Source organism: Diabrotica undecimpunctata, chromosome 2, assembly GCF_040954645.1.
Source record: "Diabrotica undecimpunctata isolate CICGRU chromosome 2, icDiaUnde3, whole genome shotgun sequence".
NCBI lineage: Eukaryota > Metazoa > Arthropoda > Insecta > Coleoptera > Chrysomelidae > Diabrotica > Diabrotica undecimpunctata.
In genome coordinates, this window is record NC_092804.1 from 140,718,228 (window position 1) to 140,745,760 (window position 27,533).

At 33.0% G+C, this 27,533-nt stretch overlaps 2 protein-coding genes across 2 annotated transcripts in view; one reads left to right on the forward strand and one right to left on the reverse strand.

Moving 5' to 3' along the window:
• The window catches only part of LOC140434951 (ADAMTS-like protein 4), a 1,118,363-nt gene that overhangs the window by 734,978 nt on the left and 355,852 nt on the right, over positions 1 to 27,533 (reverse strand). Inside the window, exon 2 of the mRNA XM_072523593.1 lies at positions 7,156 to 7,252. Coding sequence (XP_072379694.1) covers positions 7,156 to 7,252 — 97 coding nt within the window. The remainder of the gene's footprint in view (positions 1 to 7,155; positions 7,253 to 27,533) is intronic.
• The window catches only part of Gr21a (Gustatory receptor 21a), a 55,739-nt gene continuing 43,164 nt past the window's right edge, over positions 14,959 to 27,533 (forward strand). The window contains exons 1-2 of the mRNA XM_072523592.1: positions 14,959 to 15,189; positions 24,384 to 24,670. Of these exons, the coding sequence (XP_072379693.1) occupies positions 24,405 to 24,670 (266 nt within the window). The 5' untranslated portion in view covers positions 14,959 to 15,189; positions 24,384 to 24,404. The remainder of the gene's footprint in view (positions 15,190 to 24,383; positions 24,671 to 27,533) is intronic.

The following is a 27,533-nucleotide window of genomic DNA, read 5'->3' on the forward strand; positions in this document are numbered from 1 at the left end:
AAACAATTTTTTAAAGAATGGTTATAAGACATAAAGACCAAACATAGGAATAATAACAAGGAAGTGAAATCATGTCTAGGTGGAAGAATGTCTTCGTAGGCTTGGAGATTCATTGTAAACCTAAGGGGGAGCTCATAAATACAACAAATGTATAAACCTTCAACATCAATGGATTCAAAAGTCACTACGCAAAAGAACTACAAGAGTCCAAACCTGAATATCTCCAATAAACACCCAGAATATACCAAATCCGGAAATAACCATTGGAAACGACCTAACTGTCAAACTTATAAAAACTTTAAAAAATAAAAGAGCCTATGGACCAGAAGAAATCCCCTCTTAACTTTTAAAAAATGCAACACCAACACTTGTTAATATAGTAAGAGAACTTTTTAATAGATACCCAAACACAGATGATATACCTAAAAGCTAAAAAAAAGGATGAATTACACCCAACCTAAAAAAGGGTATAAGGCAGACTGCAAAAACTACCCCTCCATCTCAATAATCAACGCTCTCAGTAGATTGTATGAAAAAGTTATAAAAACCTTAGTTAAAAACGAATATGAACCGCTTGAGCTGGAATAGCAAGCAGGATTTCGAGCTGAATGGTTTTGCATCGATCACATATACCCTCTTACTCAACTAAATAAAAAAGAATGGCTAGGAATGGACTTAACGCAAGCATTTGATACAATACCCTATGTAGACTATGGCAAGTACTGGAAAGCTCATACAATAATATTACACATGTGAAAGCAATAGAACGATTCTAAAACGTTCTTCGATTAAAAATAAAGATTAAAAACCAGTTCTTCGAGAATTTTACGCTAAATAAGAGAACAAGGCCAGGCTGTAGTCTATTGATAACACTTCGATGTTTACCTGAGTGAAGTACTGAAAAAATAGAAGAGATCGTGGTAGAAGAGAATTGGTACACCATTAAAGAACGAAACAACCCTAGATATGCTTTATTTCGCGCATGATCGTCATCGCGTCATCGCCCAGGATCAGGAAAAACTACACTTCATGACAAATCGATTAATACAGAAATACGAATGATAAGGACTAAATGTTAACTCAACAAAAACTAAATACATGTACATAGGAGGAGCTGAAAACGATGAACTTATATTAGAAGATGAAAATGTAGTTTCGTCATGTTCCGAATATATATAAGGAAGTTATATAAAACTAAATAATGTAAACTAAATTGTAGCATATAACTTTTAATTGGTTTTTACCCAGATATTTAGTGGCTCAAAACATGTACACCTAGACACTGATGATGGAATATGGATTCCTAAAACGTTTTGTCTTCATGACATAGCCCGTTTGGGTTTTTTAATTTATATACCTTTCATAAAGGATTTTAACAAAATTTTTTTGTGATACATGGTATACAGCCAGCTACAGGAACTTAGTTTTCGTGTGAATCTTATATTAATCTCACAATCATTATCATAATATTAATATGATATATTAACACAATATGAGTTACAAACAACGGATAAACTAAAAAACTATATATGAAGTTAATTTAAAATCTTCCCCTATATTAGATTTTTGTGTCAGGAAAATTATGGAGGAGAAATGAGTTCTTCTATTATAGGTAATATTGTGCTAATGAAAATATGAGGAATAGCAATTTGAGTGACCAGATAATAAATATTTTTTAAATTTAACTATCTAATGTAAATTGAATTTGAACCTCATGTGAACCGCAAACGGGGTTTAAATGGCATTTTGATGCATGACGAACAACCTTTTAGAAGACTCTGGTAACCAATACCTGTGAGAAACAGACTTAGAACTAACGAGAGTGGGAGTAACACAATTTGAAATATCTTATATGGTTATTAAATCCACCCAATTTGAAAAAAAAAGAACATTTATAATGCCACATGGATTTTAAATTATGGAAGAACACGTAACAATGTACCATATTCTCATAGATGCAAAACACTTTATTAGCATTATTAATTCCTGAACTATGACAGACGTTGACAGCGACAGTGATCACTTTCTGATTACAACTACGTTGAGAACAATATTAGTAAAGAAACAAGAACAAAAAGAACAAAGAGAAAGATGGGAAATATTCCAAAAGCTTTCAAATACCTAATAAAGAAATTAAATATCAAGTAGCCATAAGCAACAGATTCCAAAAAGAAAAGTATAACATAGAGATAGAGCGAGAATGCTACAAAATACTGATAAAAGCTGTAGCATTTCTAGTTTCTCTAAAATATATTGAAATCTCCTCGTATTTGCTAAAGCAACGAAGAATATTTTTAGTGTATTTCAGTTCCTAATCGTACGTATTAAAACACCAAAAAATCTTTCAATTTCGTTTTTGCGTCGTCGAATTAATGTAAACCGTTTTAGAGTTTATTTATTATTTCACAGATGGTTATTTCCTCGGTATTCTTTGATCGTTAAGCCGGTCGATACTGCGTTTTAAATAAATATTCCCGTTTAGTGTTTTGTTTATACCAAGTTAAGCGAAGGACTTTTAAGAATTTACTCATTCTCGCTGAGGCGTTGTCGGACACAACTGCTTCCAGAGTTTAGTCCAAATTCTACGTCGCATTTGTATCTTTTTTCTCGTTCTTCGCCCCTTTTCATGGAAATCTAGTGTGTAGTGGCAGTTAATTGTAAAGTTCAATGTGTAGTTGCAGTCTAATTCTACCTGTTCCTGTTATTTAAGAAGCCCAGTCCAAAGTTTGTTTTCCAAATACTTCAATCTCAAGTTTGTATTTGTCCTAAGAAGCCGTCTCAGAGCATCTTTCACAGTTTGGAGATGGATTTGACCGTGTGGCAGAGAAAGTAACCCCAGAAATATTTTAAAGTGCAATTTAGTAAAAGTCAAGGTAACTTTTTTGTGTTTAAATTTTAAAGTAACGATAGACAATTTTTTTTATAATAATAATTGCTTTCATAAGGATTTGTAAAGAATTAGTAATAATTAAAAATATATGTCTTAGGGAGTGGTTAGCTGTCATTTTAATTGCTCCGTTTTAAAATTTTTATGTTGACATATGACAGCTAGCTTTATTATTTTTGACATTAATTTGTTTTGGTTTTTTAAAGAAGGTTAACCTCTCTATGAATAATTTTATTTTAAAGATATTTCTTTATATGTAATAAATTATTTCTGCCACAGTTTATAGCCCAGTAACATTTGTAAGTTTTGTAGCAATTCCCACTTGTAAACGGATAGGACATAGTAAGTGTTTCTCTTTGTTATTTTATATTTACGTTTGTAACTATTAATATAGTATTTTTTGTGCCATCTATATTTTGTCACTGTTGTTTGTGTTGACACAACAATAAATGTTTAATTTATTTCTCTAAACCATTTAGTTTATTTTCGTATTTTAGAAAAGTCTCCTAACCTCCTTTGTGTTTCTTTTTTAGGAGGGAAGAACCTTTTTCCTTTATCCAGTAGACAAGGATTCTTCGAAGCAGCGTCCTTATTTTAAATAGCTAAAGGCCTTTCTTGTTGTTTCATTTGTCCATTTGACCAAAAGATTCATGTAAATACCCCTTTGTTTCATTTATTTGTAGCTGCCCCAATCCAATCCCATTGTGCCATTTACTTATCTACGAGCTCTCCAAATCAGCTCTCCAAATAAACCCTGAGTACCGTTCGCATAAGTATCGTATATTTTGCTTGCCCTATTTCTAACCCCAATGATTTCTGTCCCTAGATTTCAACCCCATAGTACTACCCTATGTGGTAGGCAAAATATTTTGTTACAAAGCGATGCGGAAAATGAATGAATGATAAAAAATGAATAATACTGATTAAAATGAAGCAGATTTTCACACAAGAAGACTACAGACAAGACAACTACTTAAAAGTCAGTAGTTGTTGGAAGACAACTATTAACTGGGAAAATAAAAGCTACGAGAAATGAAACAAGAACTAGTAATGAAGGAAACAACAATTGTTAAACGATGAAAAAAATACTTGCAGAATTTACTAAATATTGAAAGTGAGGCGGATTAAGAAGATATTAATTACATTTTATTCTGCAGATGTAGAAATACAAATACCATACTTCAAGAAGTAAAAAATGCGATAATATCTCTTAAAGATCACAAAGCATCAGGAAATAATGGTATAAACGGAGAATTAATAGAAAAAAAAAGAATAGTTTTACATCAATTATTGTATAACATTATTTTGAGAAAATGCTTAGACAATCAAATTAAAGCGTTATAATACCCATACATAATAAGGAAGATAAAGAACAATTTCGAAACAAAGCAAACAAAGAAAATGATGGTATGAATGAAGAAATGATAAAAAAGGAAGAAATTATTGATCTACATCAAAATGCCTGAGGAATTGAATGGAAGTGTCATAGTACCCATACATAAGACGAAAAAGGAACAATTTCGAAACTACCGCTTATTAGCACAGCATATAAAGTTCTAAGCTGATATCTTACTAATGATATTAATGCTAAGATACCTATTAATCACTTTTTATGTAAAAGATATCATAGACGATTACTAATGCGGTTTTCGCGGAATTTTGTGGAATTCGCAACCACGTATAGACATAATCTTCGTAAATTTTCAGCAAGCATATGATTTCATATAAGGAAGTAGGCTATGGCTAGCAGTACTAGAAATAGGAATACCAAGCAAATTAGTGGACCTAACACAAATGTGCGTAACAAACCCATATGCACAGTTAAAGATAGAAAACAGAACATCAGCACCATTTGGTACAACATCAGAACAGAAAAAAGGAGACACCGTTGCTGTTTAATTTTACCTTGGAAGATGCAATAAATAAAATATCGTCGAAGCTGACTAGAGATTTTACCAATCAAGGTTCACAACTGGTACTGACTCACAATGGCACTGTATCTATATAATAATGACATTATGGTAACATAGATACAGTGGCTCATTCTACTAGGCACCTGCGAGAGGTGTTTTCACAACCCGATGAGGAAGCAGATAATTTGGGTCTCTAAATAAATGAAAAAAAGACGTAACACATGGTGGTAACTTCAAAATTCTTCTTCTTGATGTGCCTATCCGTTACGAATATTGGCGATCATCATGGCAATCTTTATCTTATCTGCAGCAGCGCGGAAAAATACCAAGGAGGAATTCTGAGGAAGAACTGTAACTTTCGAGATTTGATGGTGGTCAGTACCTCTCGGTTCTTACTCATTCTTCTGAGGACCTCCACATTTGTGACCCGGTCAGTCCACGGAATCTTAAGCATTCTCCGATATAACCAAATCTTAAATGCTTCCAGTTTTCTGCACATATCTTCGTTTAAGGTCCACGATTCAACACCATCAAAAAGGACAGAGAAGACGTAGCATCGAGAGAGGTTGTGACTCTTGAAGAAGGCCTTTATCCGATTGAAGATGGAGCTAGCTTTTCCAATGCGTGCTCTAATCTCCTCGTTGTTGGTCCATTCTTTATTTATTATGGTGCCGAGGTAGTTGTAGTGCGTCACTCTTTGTAAAGGGGATTGGTTGACGTAGAGTTGACCTTCTGTTATTCTTTTCTTGCTAATTATCATAAGATTTGTCTTCTTAACGTTTATATGGAGTCCATATTGTTGACTGTAATACGTGATTTTGTTCATAAGAATTTGTAGGTTTTCTAAGTTGTCCGCAAATACTATGATGTCATCTGCATATCTGATGTTGTGTAGCCAGTAACCATTTAGTAGAATACCTTTTTCAGTTTCGTGCAAAGCTTCGATAAATATTCTTTCAGAGTATAGATTAAATATTAGAGGGGACAAAATACAGCCTTGCCTCACTCCACGCATGATTTTCACATTCAGTGTGTTCACCTTTAACTCTGAGATTTGCTGTCTGATTCCAGTGAAGATTTCTAATTATTTTCAGATCTTGGTTGTTAATTCCTGTTTCTTTGGATATTTGCATCATCTTGGCGTGCTGTACTCGATCAAATGCTTTCTCGTAATCAACCAGACATACGTATACGTCACATTTGACATCTCTGGAATAAGATTTGTACTGAGAACAAAGTCTCTCTAGTACTAACAGGACTCTTATGAATTATCTTTAGGAACAATTTTAGGAGATGACTCATGAGGCTTATAGTACAGTTTTCTTCGAATTTTTTGGCTCCTCATTTTTTTGGAAGTGTAATAAACTCAGATTTCAGCCATTCTGTTGGTATTTCTCCCAGAGTTGTATATGTTGTTAAATATCTTTGCGATTATTGCTGTTGAAATTTCGAAATACATTGGTAGTAATAGCCTAGAATTATACAATACATCACAACTTCTAAATAGTAAAGGAGTTTAAAGATCAAAGAGGACTCTCTCTCTCTCTCTCTCTTTAGTTCTGAGTAGAAGTGGTCATCGTGATGTGTTTTGTCTGTCTCCAAAGATCTCTCTGTGGTCATTTATTTTTACTCATGGATAGGTCTTTTGCCTATTCCTGTAGTTTGGTCGACCCATCTTGTTAGGGATCTTCCTCTTGATCTTTGGTCTTATACGTAGGTTAGTACTCTTTCACGGGTAGAAAGTATAAAGAGATCTCAGCAGGAATAGTTGCTGGGAATAGAGCAGTATACTATATTTTAACATTATAGATATCTGAGCTGTTAAAACGACAATCTAAACTATCACTATAAGTTCATTATCTGTCCAGTTATTACTTATACCCGTGAAAACTGGACCATTAATCAACGGGGGATAAATAATCTGCTGGTTTTTGAAAAAAAAAAGTTTTCGGCATGATAATTGATCCAGATTGGAGAAAACGCTGCAATGTTAAATTGGTGACTCTGTATGGTAGTAAAAACCTAATCAGACGTATAAAAGCTAACTCTATAAAATGGGCAAGTCATATGGGAAGATGAGACAACAATAGATTATTAAAATCAGAATTTTTAAGAGACCAGATTGGTCTAGAATTGGAGTACAACGATCAGCATCAAAACCATAAGATCGTAGAAGATGAAGGGCTATAGTAAATGCGACTAAGACTCACTCTGTGTTGTGAGGCCAGACAAGAAGAAGACGAAATGTACATTTGTAAAGTAAATAAATCTATATTTTGTTACCACATTAGTTCCAATAGTTCCATTTTTATATTTTATTTTAGATTTAATGTTAAAAACTAACGTATATCTTACTTGCAGAGGGTATTTCTGTGACTTTCTCTCTTTCTTTGCAGATTCATCCAGTTTTTGTGTGCTGCAAAAATTCACGAAAGCGATGGCAGCCGTAATCCTAAAATAAAAAGCATGAATTACATAAAGTTATAAGGTTATTAAAAAACTTCGTAAAAAAAATCCTTCTTTTCTCTTTGCTTAGTTACTGGAAGGAAACTTTATACAAATATTTCGACAAAATAAAATAAAAATAAAACACACACACTCACACACAAAAATGAGTGTTTTGATAGATTTTTCTAACTATTAAATTATTTATTTTAAATATCTACTTGTACCTATGTCAAACCAAAAGCATCTCCAGATGAAACACTAAATTGTCTTAGAAACGCATATCAAAATAATATTAATACTATTTTTAAGTCATGTAGTTTAAAAAGTATAATACTGATAAATCCAAATCGTTACAATACATAATACAAATTAGGTTAGGTTATAAAACCAAATAGTATAGCTTCTTTAGATTAAAGATTTTACTTTTAAAACGGCTTCCAACCTCAAACACAAATAGTCCAGTCGTCAGAGATTTGACCCCTAAAAACTAAACTAACAAGCGAAATTTTTGCCGAGAATATCAATTTTAGGACCCCAAAAAAGATGCAAAAATTTTACCACTTTTACCCTCCGGGCTTCCCCGTACAACTCCCCTCGTAGAGGGATAAAAACGCATAAAAATCGATTTACCAAGAATCTGTACGCCGTAGAAAAAAATGTTTAACACAAAACATAATTATAAACAAACATTGTATATAACAGTGGCAGCGGGTGGATACTTCTCCTGTTATTTTCCATGAAAGACGAAACTACTGAACGGCCCTCAGTCTCCGGCATCTTCAACACCTCCCAACCAAGGTAGTGGTTGGAACAGGATTGGAGCAGAGGGTGCTATGAATCCACGGAAAAAATCAGGCTACTACAAAGAGCGACAAATGCATATTACTTCATACCTACAATGTTAGAACTCTTATATCAGACCAGAAGATGGTGGAACTGGAGGAAGAGCTGAAAAACATAAAATGGGACATAATCGGCCTCACTGAAATAAGACGAAGAGGCGAAGTCAAAATTACTCTTAAATCAGGACACGTATTTCATTTTAGAGGTGAAAAAGACACTTCAGATGGTGGAGTAGGATTCATTATACATAGAAAGCACACACAAAATATAGTTGAAATTATCAGCATAAGCTCCAGGATTGTATATCTCATCTTCAAACTAAATACAAAATATGACCTTAAGGTAATCCATACATATGCTCCAATGACTACCCACTCGGATGAAGAAATTGAAAAATTTTATGAGGACCTAGAAACAGCGTTACATGCTACACCAGCATATTACACAATAATTATGGACTTTAATGCGAAAATGGGGTTTAAACAAGATGATCCAGAAGTAGCAATGGATAAGTATGGCTATGGCGAAAGAAATGTACGATTGCAAAAATTGCTGAACTTCTTACACCAGGAAAATTTATTCATGTTGATCTCTTTTCTTGATAAAAAGCTTCTGCGTAAATGGACATGGATAAGCCCAAATAACAGTGTCAAAAATTAAATATATTGTATCATAACAAACTGAAAAGAAATAATCAAAGACATCGAAGTACTCAACAAATTTTCAATAGGAAGCGACCACAGATTAATCCGAGCTAAGATACTATTAAATGTCAAATTGGAAAGAACAGAGATGATTTTTTTCCAAAAAACAATGACCTGTATGAAGATACACTAACCAGATATATACAAGACTTGCAAGATGAAATAGAAGATGTAGATCAAGCAAATGATGGCATAATGAAGGCTCTAAAAGAAACGGAGAGGAAGTGCTGCCCGACCGTTCTGACCGATAAAGAAAAACTAAGCCAAAATACGAAAGAGCTAATTGGTAAAAGAAGACAGCTGATGGAAAAATACGGCTCCAACTATACAACAATGAAGAAATTAAATAAAGATATCCACGGGTCAATCCGAAAAAACGTAAGAGAAAACAATACAAGAGAAATAACTAAAATAATTCAAGAAAACAAAAGTTTAATAGTTTAGATGCGAAATATGAACAGCATAGGAAACAAAAATATGTACAAAATAAAAAACAAAGATGAAAATTTTACTACTGGTAGAACCAAAATCCTTGAGGTTGTCGAATCGTTTTATTGCGAAATGTATGAGAGCACCGACGGAAAGCAAGATCAGCCCCTGCCTAAAATCACCAACCAGGGATCAGAATTAATGCCAGAAGTAACTCCATACCAAATTAAAACGGCACTTTTAGAAACGAAATATAGCAAATCCCCTGGCAATTACGTAGCAGTGATCGAAGCAATCAAACTAGGTGGAAATAAAATTATCCAGGCTTTGGCCAAGCTTTTCACCGAATGCATATACCAAGGAAAAACTCCTTCTCAATGGAATAATGCAGTCATTACTTTATTACAAAAGCAAGGAGACATGACAGATCTAAAAAAAACTACCATACTATCAGTTTGCTTTCACACGTATATAAACTTTTCACAAAAATTATACAAAAAAGGACGCTAAATTAGACTTCTATCAGCCTAGAGAACAAGCTGGATTTAGATCGGGATACAGCACTAATGACCACTTACTAGTGATAATGAACCTAATAGAGAAGTCTGCAGAATACAACAAACCGTTGTACTATCCATACACTAACACAATCAAATATATCTTCCAAAATGCCACAGCTAGCGTAAGACTATCTGAACAAGAAACAAATACGTTCTGTATACAGTGAGGAGTACGGCAAGGAAAAACAGTGTCTCCAAAGCTATTCACGACTCTTTTAGAACATACTTGTAAGAAGATACATCTGAACAAGCATGGTATCAATATAAATGGATAGAAGCTCAGTCATTTGAGATTTGCAGATGACATCGTTCTTATAGCCGATCGTATGGATGATGCAATAATAATGTTTGAAAAATTATATCACGCTTCCTTAGAGGTCGTGTAACTAGTCCGTTACTTTAATAATCCGTAAACATTTTTAAATACAATTTTAAAATCCCAATCCTCTTAATGCTTTTCTGAATTTTGAATTTCTAAGTTGGCTTAAACAGCGACACCTACGATGATGTAGGGCAACATGATCATCCGGCTAGCAATTAGCGCTCATTCTGGTTTTAACCTTTTGGTAGACAACATCGTTTAACAAAAAAAAAAGGGTAGGCGACAGAAGAAGGCTAAATTTGTTTTAAAGAATATTAATTTCGTTGGGAAGGAAGAATATATACAGTTTTAGTTGTTTCGTAGTGTATACCCGTTGATTTATAAGCCACTTCTAGTCGGTAAGTTGATTCAATTATAAATAAAAGTGTAAAAACCATCAGCCATTTTAACTTCTATAATATCGTCATTTTTCCCTTCGTTAGTGATATATCTATCTGTCATTTATCACATTATTTCATTAAGAAACATTCTGGATTTAGATATAGTAATGTTATAAAATCATATCAATTTTCTATTTTACTTCCCGGCCTTAAAAACATATAATTATCCATTTTTAAAACTATCTATTATCTATTAAGACTATCTGTAAAAATATTTTGCCTCATATCGTAAGTTTTCGTTAAAAATTATCTATTTGATCAATTTATTTTACATCAAATATTGTCAGACCATGCGAAGGTCACATTATTTACAAAATCATTACAGCTTTTTCTTTGATACAAGCTTCCCAGCAACTTTTTGTAATATTTTCCAAGTTATTTCATTTGTTAATAAACCTTGTATTTTTCCCTTCTTTTTATTAAGCGTAAGGAAGAACTGTAACACAATTGTTCTTTTTAGCCTACCCTAAGAAGTTAAATCCAGGATCGAGGATTTTTTTTTTTCATTTATTTTTGGGGATTTTTTTTTTACAAGGAGGAAAAGAATTTGCGTTTTTGAATTTGCCCATTTGCCCGTCTGTTCCATTAGAGGTCCAGAGCTCTCTCAGACTACTCTCGGACCACTTCAGGATACCAGCCCGAAAGACCTCCCTTATTTAGAGTGTGGAACATTGTTCATTTTTTATATATTTTTGTATTCATTAATTGTTAATAATTTTGTTTATAATATTTTGTTTCCAATCTTAAATCATACTGTTTCATTTAATAATAAAGACCCGTCATTTTTTCTAAATAATTATAAAATATATAAGCATTAAAATTGTCACATCCAGGTCGAGGTTTTAAATCCTCCCATTTAATTCAGTTTGTGCGATTTTATGTGTACACATCTAATCAGAGAGTTATTTATTAAGATTTTATTATTATTATATTTTCAAACCTTTGGACATTTATCCCTTCAGGATATTGTCCTCATTACTTTATTACAACCTTCAATTGAAAGCCAAAGTACAGAGTTGCATCTCTGAGGCAAGTAAATTACCTTTTTAGGTCAATCATTACAATTTTTCCTATATCTTATTATTGGTAAATTTAGATCATCAAGGATCAGTTGCGTATAACCAGGGCATTTATTTTTTTTTTGTATATAATTAACTAAGTTGACTGTACATAATTGGTGGTGGGTATTTTAGGGTAAATTTAGATTGTATATATTGGATAGGGATTAAATTTTTGGTGAAAACTAAATATTTCAATTCATACCTGTATCCTTTTTTTGTATTTCAGCAAATAGCTTTACAAGATACCTTGGAAAGTTTATGTTAATACTTTCCTGGCGCCCACTCACATTTTGGAGCAACTTCTATAATCATTTTTATTTACCTTAGTTATATACCTATAGATTGTTTATTACCTTGTCATTCATTTTCTTATTCTACGGTCTCTGTAGGGCATGCAAATTTGCCGAATCCTCTTTTGAGTGTTAATAGTCACTCTCCGGCACATTCAGCTGGCCAGCTTTAATTTATTTGCTTTGTTACATCACTCCTCATTTGTTTTTGTTACAGTCGGACTAAAGATTAATATGGTCAAGACGCAAATAATGACTAATCTGGTGCTAAATCGAAATATGGCTGTTGATGGAAGGGATATTGTGCAGACTACATCGTATCAGTACCTAGGACATGAAAATAGACATGAAAAGCTCCCACGTCGCATAGGATTAGCCTGGCCAGCGTTTGGTAAATTAAACTATGTATTTAAATCGGATCTACCTATATGCCTTAAAAGGAAAATCTTTGACCAATGTGTGCTACCTGTACTCACTTATGGACTCACAAAAAAGGTAGTTAATAAGATTCGCGTGACTCAGATGGTTATGCAGCGCCAGATGTTAGGTGTCTCTCTGAGAGATCGAATCCCAAACGAAGAAATACGTCGAAAAACAAAATCAACAGGCGCTATCGAAAAAATTGCGTCGTAAAATGGAATTGGGAAGGACACGTCGCCAGATTATTAGACAACCGATGCACAAAACGTATTTTGGAATGGAGACCAAGGCAAGAAGCAATACAAAGCAGAGGACGAATGAACTGACAAACCAACTAGATAAACTGACGACCTGAAACGTGTTAGCAATAACTAGATGCCAGCCACACAAGACAGAGACAGATGGAAACAGCTGAGGGTGACCTATGCCCAGCAGTAGGCGCATACAGGTTGATGATGATGATAATGATCTATATATATAACACTTTTTATGTAGAATCAACCGTTCTCTCAGAAACAACGCTTGAAATGACCGGCGATTTTGAATGTCAGTTGAGCGCGCGAAATCAATGTTAAATAAAATGGGTATCAATTCTACGGTAGAAAGTCGATATCTTTTGATCAGAGTGTCCTATGAACAAAAATCAAAATGCGTTTTAAAGGTGAAGAGTGCAGCTTTCGTATGAAATTTTTGTATTTTGCAGCAAATGAAGTCCGTTTCTGTAGATCTGTTTAATAAATAAACGTTGCGCGATGGTTTTCATTTTTTTAGGATTCTCGTGAGGTCAATAAAATTTATCACGTTCATTGCCGATCGTAGTAAATTTTTATTTTTAGAGACAAATCTTCAAAACCTATAACATGAAATTTTAATTGTAAGTTATGGCAACAAATATAAGGCATTTAAAATATGACTAAGAACCGCAGAATTTAAAATTTTACATTACAAATGATCACACGGCATGGGAAATGCCTCCAAAAAGACAGTTTTATGTGAAGTTTATACAGAAGTTAAGTACTTTTGGAAAACGTATGAGTGTAATTAAAACGTTTTAATTTAATATAGTAAATATAGTAATATATATATATATATATATATATATATATATATATATATATATATATATATATATATATATATATATATATACAAGGATTTCCACAGTTTTCACTGTATTCCTTCACTCAACCGTTTTCTCCAATTTTTCCTGTTTAGCCAGTCCCCTTCCTGTAGGTTTCTTCTACTCATTGCTTCGTCCTAGTAATATAGTAATATAGTAATAGTAAAATATAGTAAAAATTTAAATTCAGCGTTTTTTAAGCATAACTTAAATGTCTTATATTTGTTGCCAAAACTCAAAACTAAAACTTCATGCTAGAGGCTTCGAAGTTTAGGCTCTAGCAATCGAAACTCCATAGTGGCCGGTCAATGAAATGGATAAATTGTATTTATCTCATGAGAATCATAAAAAATGGCAAAAATTGGGCCACGGTTATTTATGTAACACATTTATAAAAACTGAGTTTATTTGCGGCAAAATACAAAAACAGCATATGGAAGCTCGATACCTTTAAAATTCATCTTGATTTTTGTCGATACTGCACTCGGATCAAAATATATCTAATTTTTACCGTCGAGCTGAAACAAATTTTATTGAACATTGATTTCGCGCGCGTAACTAGCATTCAAAATCTCCGATTGCTTCAATCGTGGTTTCTAACAGAACGGTTCATTCTACACGAAAAATGTCAATAAACATTTCTGTTCAAAATTATCTTAGCTACATTTTTTATTTGAAATTTTTTTTCTGTGGCGAACAGGTTCTGGGTAAATCCACTATTTTCCGTTTTCCCCCCTCTATGAGGGGGGTTTTAGGGAAAAGCCCGGGAGTAAAAGTGGTAAACTTTTTTGTTTTTTTTTTTTGGCGTCTAAAAATTAATACTCCCTTCATAATTCATCTTGTTCGTATGATTTTTAGACGTTCAGTGGCATTTTCGTCTCTAACGACTGTAGTAAAATGTTGAAGCAATAAGTAAGATTAACAAGTATATATTTATTTTTAGTATATCATGATTATTGCTGCCAATATCTATTGATATTGGATTCTGAGATTTAATAAAGAACATAAAACAACACATTTTCAATATAACTTATAAGTAGATCTAAATTATTTCCTATATAAAGTTTTATTAAATATGTATTCTCATACAACAATAAGGTACGTCGAATAAAAGCATTTATCAATTAAGCACATAAATCGGGATTGAATTTTTAAACATATCTTGCTGCGAAACTGAACACAATAATTATGTGAATAATTATTCATTGTAATTGCACCACGTGTAAATTTTAAAAAGTTTTGTGCGATCATCTTCTAAAGCTCAGCATCCTTTAGACATCTTACATAGAGTTAAGTGATAAATATACCTTTACATAAAAAAAGAAAAGATTAAACCGACCAGGATCGCCCTAGTGAGTACTTAATAACGCTGCAATTTTTATGTGGCTTTCAAGTAGGAGTGTTGGATTAATTACAAAAGTGATTAATTGCTAAGTCATTATAGGTTATAGAAATTATTGAAGACATTTTTTATACAACACCTTCTTTTAATGGTCTTAAGCACGCAACATTATTCCGATATGAAGCTTTCTTTTGATCGGCCCCTGACAATGAAAAACGAATTAAGATTAAGCGCACAACGTTTGGCAATAATGAACCTTTAACGTGTTTAAAAAACGCAGTTTTGAAATTTCTTTATTGGAGCGTACACTGCGAAAGATACTTTGAATGAATTAAAAAGAAATCAATCAATTAAACATATGTAATAATCGTTACAAAGATATACAGTATTACGAAAGACCCTACAAAGAGGTAAGTAATTTAAGTTAAAATTAAAAATAGATACAGAGTTTTGTTTATTGTTCCGAATGAAAACGTTGTATATTTTTGTATTGTATTGTATTTTTGTATTGATAATTGTCATTATCTTAGTTGTCTAATGGGCTAACTGATGAAAATCAAAAACTTCACATAACATGGCTTTCAAACAAGAATTTGGACACAAGAGAGAAGTAAGGAAATATCGGACAAATAGTCAAACGAAACTAGAAAAGAAAGATTCAAGTGAAACGTGGGATAATACTTGTGAATATATCGACTTAAATTTTGGATAAAATAACTTTTGTCCAAATTTGTCCTTTTAATAATACTTTTTTTTGTCCGCCCTGTATAAACATTCTACGAAAAAAACATGTAATAACATTTAATTCAGCACAAAAAAGGTATGCTTGTTTAAAATAAAAAAAAAACACCGTTTTCGAAATTTCGTAATTTTTAGAGACGTGCAAAAAATGAAAAAATTTAACAAAAACTTATGTAAATTTAAACATTATTCAAAAGGTCTTAAATACCAGTGAATATTTAATGTATTAGTAGTAGATAATTTTTGCAAACAAAATGGATATAATTGAAACAATTAGTTTTATTAAAACGGGTGTGTCGGTAGAAGTTATACTTCTATACAGTCGTTCGACGATACAAATTTATATGGGAGTCAATCTGCACAATCATTACATATGTAATGCTATAGGTAAGAGAGAGCAGAAAGAGAAACAGAATTAGGTATATAGGTATGTGGTGCATCGTTTGCTGTATATAAACAACATTTGACCTGTAATAGGAGTAAAGTAAATGAAGGATTGAATCAATATTTTGATGAAAATGTATATTTTTATTTTCATATATTTATGAAAGGAGTTGAATGCAAAAAAATTTACACATACTCTGCAGTAAAATTCATTGTTTATTTTGTTATTAATATAAATATACAATACAATACACTGCAACATAATTCAATATAATAATACAATAAAAATTAAAATGCAACATTCATAAGTATTTAAAAATGACAATATGCATAACTTACTTACGCATATATTTAATTATATATAATTATAAATAAAGAGAGAGAAAATAGATCTTCTGTCTCTCTCTTACCTATATCTTACATATGTAATGATTTTGCCGATTCACTCCCATACAAATTTCTAACGTCGAACGCGCGTATAGAAGTACAATCAAAAACGAAATAAGTCCCACCCAAACAACTCTTTTCTGAACCTTAAAACTTGAATTACTAAATTTTTAGGTAACCGAACTAAGCCTCAGTTTTATTAATAACGTCTTGGCGCCATTTTGTAAGATACTTTTAAATAGGACCATGGAGAAATTAATATATTATTTGAAAGCATTTGTATAAATCATTAGGTCCCTGGATTTTTTGATTCTTTGTGGTTCCGTTTCAAAATCCCTACTAAATTGTGAAACTTTCGGTCAAAGAATAACTCATTGCTTCCCAGATAAATAACGTCACTAGTATCATATATATATATATATATATATATATATATATATATATATATATATATATATATATATGCCAAAAATCATAATTAAAAAATAAAATCGACCTTTTTTGAAATGTATGTCATGCATATAAACATATTTATACATAAAAGAAATTTAAAATAACAATCATTATATTTGTCCCTTTCATCCCTACGCCCATGACTACTATATGTACTAAATATTTAAAGATAAATAAAATAGTTTGGAAAATTAAATAATGTATAAAATTAGCGAAACAATATTAAAAAATATATTATGATTTCTTCATTCTTTCATTTTTAAAACCAAAGTGACAAAAATCAGAACATAATAATAAAAAAAATATATTCCCACATTAGGATCGAACTCGCGACTTCTGGTTCTAAATACCGCGAGTCAACTCATTCGACCAGAAACTTTATGTAATAATATGACTAATTAATGTCATTATTTGTCAAGAACATTATGTCAGTTTTTTTGTTGTATTGTGTGTTTGTGTTTATTTATTTATTGTATTTCAAAAATAGAACGGTTATTACGAATCATAGGAGTTCCAGGAAGAATATTTATTTGCAAAAGACTTTGGCCAAATGTATATATCTACCGAATTAATATAAAATAATAATAATAATATTAATAAATATTAAATATATTTACAAAAGGAACACTTTTATTCTCGAGAGAGAAAGAGAGAGAAAATATATCTTCTGTCTTTCTCTTACCTATATCTTACATATGTAATGCTTTTGCCAATTCACTCCCGTACAAATTTCCAACGTCGAACGCGCGTATAGAATATAACTTTAAAAATCAGAAACTAAATTAAGTTAAACAATGAAGTGAATATAAAACAATTGATAAAGTGAATAATTCAAAACGAAACGAAAAAAAAATACAATAATTGTTCACAAAATGTTCACCATTATATAAAATACATAATCTAAATATTTTGTGTAAGTTTTGTCTTATTTTAAATAATGAGTTCCTTTGGGCCCTAATTACGTTAACTTAATCTACAATATTTTGCCATAACTCTTGACGGATATTTATTTTTTTTTTATAAACAAGTGACTTTAGGTAGCCCTACAAGTGAAAGTCTAGGGGATTCAGCTCGGGACTGCGTGCTGGCCATGGGTATACACTATCTCTACCAATCCACCTTTGAGGATAAATTTCATCTAGATGCTTTCTAATTTCTAGCCCATAATGTGGTTCAACTTAGCTCTGGAACACATAATCAGAAGTGCAAGAATCGAAAAACCGAATACAGTATTTCATCGAGAAGGACTAAACTTACTACTGGCATTTGCAGACGATATCGATCTAATACGAAACACACGATTAAGGATGAAGGAGACTTCCGTGAGGTTCGAGAAGGAAGCAGAGAAGATGGGGCTCCAAATCAACGAACACAAGACGAAATATATGTATATGAGCCGCAATAACCAAAGCAGAGACAGAATCGGTCAGAACATCACCATCGATGACTTTAACTTTGAGCGCGTTAGAGAAATCAAGTATCTTGTAATAACAATAACTGAAGACAATAACGGATCACAAGAAATAAACAACAGGATCCAGGCCGGCAACAGATGTCTTTTTGCCCTCCAAAACCTTATAAAATCAACTAACAAGCCGTACGAAGATACAGGTCTATAAAACAATCATACGACCCGTTGTTATATATGAAAGCGAAACATGGACAATAACAAAGGCAAACGAAGAGAGACTGTGTGTTTGGGAAAGAAAAATCCTAAGGAAGATCTTTGGCCCTGTGCTGGATGAAGCATCAAGACAATATAGGATAAGAACTAACAAAGAGCTCGAAGAACTTTACCCAGACGCCAACATCATAAAAGAAATAAAGTTCAGAAGACTCCAATAGACAGGACACCTCAGAAGACATTCTGACAAACGAACAGTAAGACTGGTGTGGGAGGAAGTCCCAACTGGAAGGAGACCACGCGGACGCCCTCATCTCCGGTGGCGAGATAATATAGCAGGAGACCTAAGGACTATGGGCGTGGAGAATTGGATGGAGGCTGCTCAAGACAGAAAATAGTGGAGGCATGTTGTCGAGTCGGCTAAAACCCGCGAAGGGTTGTAACGCCACGGAGTAAGTAAGTAAGTAAGGAAGTAGACTTTTAAAATAGTTATAAGTTTGGTCTTTACTGATATTTTTCGTGTTTTCATCTCTAAATTATTTTTAAAGATACAGTTCTTATGTATTTTTTTATTAGATTCCAATTGGCATTCACTACAACAGTATCAATCATTGGTAAATAAATCTCGTTTAGCATTACAGTCGCAATTCGTTTTAAAATGAATTTTATCTCCTCATTGGTAATAGAAACAGGTTTAAAAAACCGTAATGTATAACTTAATATTATTTTAATTGTGCTTAACTGCTTGTAATTCCAATGTTAATGTTAAATTATGCATCATAAACCTCATTCCTCATATCTTTTTACACAATTACTTCATGAATGAATAAAACGTAAGGTATGTTATATAATCTCAGTACTTAAGTGTATTTATTGGAAAGTGTCTATGTATTACCGACGGAAAACAACTATAGATGATAAAGCGCATTAGATTCTAATAAAGAAGTACTGTTAAATTAAAAATATTAAATTATTAGTTACTTTTAAAAGTATAAACTATATTACACGAGACAGTTTTAATAAATTATTAATAAGCCATTATGTAGTATAATGAAATAATTAAATAATATAGTGAGTTGTGTCCGGTTAACGAGTAATAACTAAACAAAACTTATCGAAAAGGTATACAGACTAAGATTTACAATATAATATTCTCTTCATGTAAGAGTTAAGTTCTGTTATCGAAATGAGCTCAGAATAAGCAGAATGTTACCATATCGAAAATCTACATATTCTTAAGCACTATTTGTTTCAAACTGACGCATGATGCCAAAATACTCTCGCATGTTCATAATAGGAATAGTGGACACTCAGTAGGCTACTTTACTCTCAGGAGAGTAAAAACAATTTTTGTCTAGAATTTGGCCGTACTCATGGCGTCGTCTACTTCGTTCCTCCAGGATCTTCGGGTCGTCCTCTTTTCCTCTTTCCTATGCGGCTCCATTCGGTTATTCTCGTTATCCATCTGCTGTCGCTAGTTCTTCTTACATGTCCATACCACTTTAGTCTTTTTTGTTCTATATAAATATGTTAGTGTGTCTGTTTCTATTGATGTTCTTTGTTTTATTTCGTTATTACTTCTCCTATCCATTCTTATTACTCTGCAGCATCTTCGCAGGCATTTCATCTCTGTTGCTGCTATTTTACTGCTGTTTTTCTTGTTTATAATCCAATTTTCAGCCCCATATATAATACTTTGCAATAATGTTTTATAATTCTGTGTTTTTGTCTTCATATTTAGGTGTCTATCCCACCATAATGAGTTAAGTTGTCGGATTGCTGTTCTTGTTTGCCCTAATCCTTGCGTAGTTTTTTCCTCTGTTGTTGCCTTTGTTGAATTTATCCTTTCCTTTGATTGTTACTTTGTCGTCAATCTATAGATCTTCATATATGTCTTCTTCACTTGTAGATTGGTACTGTTTTCGCGAGGTTAATATCTAGACCAGCCTTGGTAATCTTCTTGTAGTTTTATTATCATGTAACTGAGGTCTTCTTGGTCTTGTGCAATCACTACTTGATCGTCTGCAAAGCTTAACGTATAAGTATTCGTTTCATACCGGTACTCCCATGCCTTTGCATTTTCTTTTCCATGTAGTCAAGGCTTTGTCTAAGTATATTTTGAATAGGGTTGGAGATGTAGAACAACCCTCCAGGAGCCCTTTTGTTGTGGTGAAGTCTCCTATGATTATTGTTCCCATTTTAATGGACACTTTATTTTCTTTATACAGAGCTTTTGTAGCTTCTATGAGTTCCGTCTGTATTTTTAATTTGAACATTGCCTCCCATAGTTCTGACCATGGTACAGAGTCATACACCTTTCTCAGGTCCACAAATACCAAATGTATATCTCTATTTTTTGCTTTTTTTTTCAACAGTTGTTCCAGTGTGTATATGTGATCTCTTCATGATCTTCCTGCCGTTAAGCCTGCCTGATCCTCCCCGATTTTGCCTTTTATCGTTTGCTTTATCTTTTCTCGCAGTATCTTCCCATATAATCTTCCTATTGATGATATTACGCTTATTCCTCTGTAGTTTTCGCATCGTTTTCTATCTCCTTTTTTAAATATAGATGTCATATATGCCTCCATCCATTCCTTTGGGAGCTGTTGTCCATTTATGGCTTTCTAAAATATCCATTTTATCATCCGGTGTAATTTTTCAAGCCGTACTTTATAAGCTCAGATGAGATGCATCCAGGTCCCGGTGCTTTCTTATTTTTGATTGCTTCTATGGCCTTTCTCATTTTCTATCTGTTATTTCTAATTCTTGTTATGGGGATCTGCTTCGTCTTCGCCTGTTTTCTTTTTCAATGAATTGTGGTCTTTGTTTTGTTAACAGTTCCTTATAATAGTGCTTCTATTCTTTGTACTGTATATTTCCCAATTTAATTTTTTCTTTTGAGTTTTGTTTCAATCCTCTCAGTATTTTCCATGACTCTGAAGTTCCTTTACCTCCTATGTATGTTTCAGGTTCTTTTCCATTCTTCATTCTTTTGTTGTGTTATTTGTTTTTTCACTTCCCTATCTTTTTTTTCTATATTCTTTATAAACTTCATCGTTGTTTGTAGTCAGCCATTTTCTGTATAGTTGCTTTTTTTCTTCAATTATTTTTCTGTTGTTTTTCTGTGTTATAGTGCTGTTTATTTGTTATATGTTCTTTCTCTCCAAGGGCTTCTAATGCTGCTTGTTTTATACTCGCCCTTATATGCTCTTATATTTCTTCGATGTTGCCGTATCTCAATTCTATTAATTTTTTGTCTAGACGTTGTTTGTATAGTTCTCTTATTGATTGTTCTTGGAGTAGTTCTATATTGTATTGTTTTTCTCTTATAGTGTTCAACGGTTCTTTTGTAGAGGTTGTCTTGTTATGTTTCCCATTAATGCTTATTTTTGCTGTCAGTAGTTTATGGTCAGTTCCACATTCTGCTCCTCTTCTGACTCTCACATCTTTTATTTTTATTGTGGTATCTTGTTTGACTATTAGGTAGTCTATTATCGATTTCAGCTTTCGTGCTTTTTGCGTCCATGTATGTCTGTAGAATCCGTTTGTGATTTTTAGGTTGTTTAGTTCGCATAATTCAATCAGATGTTCTCCGTTATCATTTTGTTAATCTTCTCCAAATCTCCCCACTACTTTATCGTTTTCTTTCCTACCGGTTCTGCCGTTAAGGTCTCCTGTTATAATTATCTCCACGTTCTTCTTGATTGGCTCTATTTGGTGTTGAAGTTGTGTCTCTTTACCGTATATCTCTATACGCATTTTAATTATCCTCTCGTTGATTGGCTCCCATAAGCTAACCCTGTTCTTCCACTTATTTTTGATTAGTATTTCCACTCTTGCCTTTGCTCTACATTTCTTATTAACTCCGCTCCAGCAGTGGATATGGTCTTCTATTGTTTCCGTTCCATTTCCTTTTTTTTGGATTCTGTTGTTACTAGTATGTCAATGTTGCTTTTTTTAAACTTATTGATCACTTCCGTTACCTGTTTGTTCCACTCTTGTACATTCCACGTTTTCGTATTTGGCTTTTTCATCTTGCAATTTTCGTTCTTCTTACTCTTACGTTTTTCTGTGCGTTAGGTTGCTACTTCCTAACGCCACAACCCCTGTTTGGACGACCTTTTCTTCAGCCGTTCATTCTGGATCAGACGCTGTTGGTTCTTCCACCCTCTCGACCATTGTGACTTTTCCAGCCATCCTCTGCTCTTGAGACCGTTGACCGGTTTTCACCTGTACCCCAGGCAGAGACCCTCACAGGGTGCTATAAGCCGGGTCAGCTGAACCCTGGTTTTTTTAGAGGTCTTACTCCTCTATCCTCCTCTTTTATCCGGGCTTGGAACCGGCTGCATTGGTTACAAAGTTACTCAATCCACCCCACACCAATAAGGGCAGAGTTTCTTTGTTTTTATTGGATATAACAGATATAAGGCAAATTACAACAACTTAAGTATTAACATAAATAAACAATATCTAAACTACTTGCGATTTATATATATATATATATATATATATATATATATATATATATATAGTAACAAAAAAAACATCTCTTTGGTCTTTCCATTTAAGAACTGAAATACCACAGTCGTTTTGACGAGCAACAACTTCGTTTTTCTTTAACTTTTCTTTACTACTCCAGATGGTATTTGCTTCCTATAAGTACGTAGTGTCCCAAATAAATAAGTAGAAAACCACTACTAGAAGTTTTTGGAACTTTAAAAACGCTGATTGGTCAATTTACTTCTAAAATCGATATATTATTATCTTCCTTGGCTATTACAGAGGATATAAACATTACTTTAAATATGTTTACCGAATGCTTACTCACTGCTGCCGAATCTCATATCGGTGAGAAAACCGTCTGATCACATCACACTTACAAAATGACATTCTGTTGGAACTCAGATTGTAATAATGCCATCATTTTATCCAAAAATGTTTTAAATAAATATCAGCGAAATTAAACCAAAGAAAATCTGCTTCTACACAAACAACTTAAAACTAAAGCCAAATTCAGTACTAAGCAAAGCAAAAGATCTTCATGGCTAAATTATACTTCCTCCCTAACACACAATGCAAACATCACTCAACGATGGAAATTTTATTTATAATTTCAAGTCAATAAAACTAACTTTAATTCCTCCCGTAATTTTCAACAATACAGTTATCTCTGACAGCCAAGTAATTGATGATACACTCGCATATTATTTCGAAGAATTCAATAAAAGTAATGCAGCTTCCCCTCTCAGTCATTTACACACTCAATCTTTCTCCATCTTCTTGTCAAACTCTACATAATGTCATGCTTATCAACGCCCCTTTACTCTACATGAACTTAAATTTGCCTTATCTTCGTGTTGTAAATCTGCTACTGGTATGGACAAAAGTATGGTATGGACAGAAGGATAAAAACGACACTGATGAGTGTCGTTAATATGTCTGCTATTACCTTTTTTTATTTCTTTGACAAATAATCATTTGAAACAGAAACATACTATTATGACCATAAAAGAAAAGACAGTTATGATTTGATTTCACGTATAGTGCCTCTGTATATTCGCTTATATGTATTTCATCCCACCAGGATTCATCAGAGCGAATCGTACAGAAGCTCCGTCAAAAAAGAAATAATAAAATGGCTTTAATATGGACGCTATAATGACATCTGAGAATAAAACATCAAAGTAGAAATGCAAAGAGTTTTTGCATGACGAAAATAAATTTCACTATACATGAAATTTAATCAAATCTTAACTGTCTTTTCTTTTATTTCGGTTTACTCTTTATGAGTACAAGAAACCAGTTCACCAAGTATTTTTGCTTAGATGAGGAGATATGTTGTGGAATGCAACTTTTACATCCCCATGTCTTTTACATATCCATGTTTGTTTTGCCTTGCAATTTATAGAAGGCACAGATTAAAGCAAAAATCTGAATTTTGGTTTCTTTAACCAAGAAATCTTCGCATTTCTACTTTGGTCTTGTATTATGATCTTATTCTAAATTATATTTTAGTTTTGAGACCGTAACGTCAAAATGGATTACAACGATCAACAGCCTAATATTTACCGGAGAAATCCACACCAGCAACAGCAGCAGTATCTCTCTGCTGCTTTTAACATAAGAGATAATGATAGTATTGAACCCTCAGAAACGCCAATGCCGACGAAGAAGAATAAACCTGATCCGGAATTACTACATGCTTACGATAATTTTTATCATACTACAAAAAGTTTATTAGTTCTTTTTCAGATAATGGGTATAATGCCCATAGAGAGAGAATTGGGAAAAACTACTTATAGGTAAGATTAGTTATAAAAAAAATGTTGCTATATTGTTATATTGTTATATTTTTGTTCGTATTTGATCATTTTTAGTAGAGTTAAGTGAAGTTACAAAAACGCATATATTTATATTATTGTGAGACGTATTATTTCTTGACTTTACCATCAATTTAGTATTATGCACTGATATCTACTACCGTTGAATAGAACTTGTATTTTTTTTAACAGCACCGATTTCAGACGAAATAAACAAATTCACGATTGTAAAAGGCGAGCTAGCAGATCCCTATAATAGCTATATAGCTAGCTACAATCCCTACTATTGCTTGTTTAATATAAGAGTGAATACTATAAAATGAAGAAGAATCAGGGGCATCCTGTTACTCTCTTCTGCGGACTTTATTATTACTAATGTGGCTTACCAAGTTGTTGTTGACGTTGGTAATTAACACAAAAAAACTCTCTCTGCCTTGAGTTATTCTGAACAGTTGTTCGACTTTTCTGATACCGGTTTATTTTCTGACATTCTTTAACCACGAGGCTTGTTTTCTACAAATTCTCTGCGTCCTTCAATTTTACTTATCATTATTCGTCTTCTTCTAGTACTGACTTCACTAATGCAGGTTGGCTATAACCATTGCAATAGTCCATCACAATTGTCATCATTATTAGTCGTATAAGTATACCATATTCTTTTCCCGTATTATTTGTGTACGATATGCTATTTTTCTGGATTTGACGTAATTAATCCGCTTACAGTAGCTTCCGCTCCGTTAAGACCTGCTTCATTTTTCTGCTAAACATCCACGGTATTTTTAGTATTCCTCTATATAACCACGTTAAAAATCCTCTAAGTGGGAAGCATATTCTTCTATTTCTTGTTACTCCGCTTCTATTTGTTTTTAAGTATTTGACCATACAACTATTCCACCGAACTAGTGACAATAATACATTTATAATTATCTCATACTTTTCTGTCTTCTTTTTTACAGATTTTATATGTGCTAGAGTCCAATCTGTAGAAATATTGTGGTCTCAATTAAGCATTTATTAAGACGGTCTCTAGCGGTTTTAACCGTATGTCTGGTCTATATTGCTCTTATTTAATAAGAATATCTCTCGTCCCTGGAGCTTCACCATTCTTCATCTTTAAAAAAAAAATATTTTTGAAGTGTGTAAAATATTTATTTCCTAACTGAAAGCTTTCGTTTCACAAAGCCATCCTCAGAGCTACGCTACAATAGAATAACTAATATAAGTAACTAATCTAAGTGTTACTATGTTAAACTTACGTCAAATTTATTAAGTACCACTACTAAAGGGGGATCCCATTGATGAAAAATTAAAGAAAATTTTTAAATGTTAAAAAAGCAGACAGAAAAAGTAGAATAAAATGATGGCCTGTAAATGATTTTTTTAAAAATCTGTGTTATTAAGATGTTGTTTGATTCTGAGAAATGGTTTTCATTGTTCTATCCACATGTCATATTACAATCCACACATTACATTTTGTAAATACCACTTTTATTTAACCATCTTTCTTGTGAGTAGAACATTAAGAATCCTTTGTCGGAGAGTCAAAGAACATCTTAATAACACAGATAAATCAAACTTCAAAATCTTCAAATTTTCAAATTTTCAGAGAATCTAGGATCTTAATTACACAGATAAATCAAAATTCCGTAGTTTTCGTCACTCTATCGAAAACACCCATACCAATCGTTACTTGCATGCCAACTCTCATCACCCACCTTCACAAATTAATTCAGTCATCAATACCCTTGTCTCCAGATCAATACGCCTTTGCTATGATAAAAGCAGACCCGCTGAGCTCTCTAGTTTAAAACAAGCCTTCATCCAAAACGGTTACCGCGAAAATCACATCAATAGGAGCATCCACAGACATCAATCTGCCACTCAATTTCAACCCAAAGCCGCAGACTCTTATCATACGAAAGCTTTTCTTCCTTACATCAAAGGTGTCACTGACAAAATCAACAAAATTCTTAAATCAAGAGGAATAAAGAAAATATTTACCCCTCAACAAAACTTATCGTCTCTTGTCCGATCAATCAAAGACAACATTCCAAATGAACAACATGCACAGCACACTCTTGTTCAGACTGCCCCCGATCTTATATAGGCCAAACAAATCGTAGAATCCAAAATAGGATTTATGAATATTCCATTTCTGTTCGCAATTCCAATTCAATTTTAGCTCTAGGTCGACACCATGTTTATACAGATCACAAAATTGATTTTGAAAACTCCAAAATCATAGCCCCTATCCGCTTCTATAAACCAAGAATTATCCGAGAAGCCATAGAAATTGAAAAAAGGCCAAATTGTCTTAATAAAAGAGATGACGGCATATGGTTACCTACGTTATGGAGACCTCTCATAAAGAACATGTCGTCCGTTCCACCAGCCAATCAAAATCCTACTGTTGGAAATGTTCGCGCCAACGACAACGCTAATCCTCGCGCCAATCCCCACGCTAACCCACATGCCAACCACGTCATCATCGGCGGTATAAATGAACCGTCCCAGTCCCAGTAGCAGTAATGCATTGTATATTGATCAATACAGTTATTGATCAGTGTAGTAGTGTCTCGGTCTCGGAAGACTGAGACCTCGGAAGCCCTGAAGAAGACATCAAAGAGTACGTCGAAAGTTTTGTGCCATCATAATGTTAAGATTTTGAATCTCAATAACGACAAGTTTAGTGGAGGTAACACGATAATAGGTACTATGTGTTTCTATCAGTACATCATTGACATCAAAGCTAGTTTAATATTAAAATATGAGGACCAACATATTTATTCCGGATATTATACCTAAGATCCCAAATTATATTAAAAGCGAAGTTGCTAGTGTATGT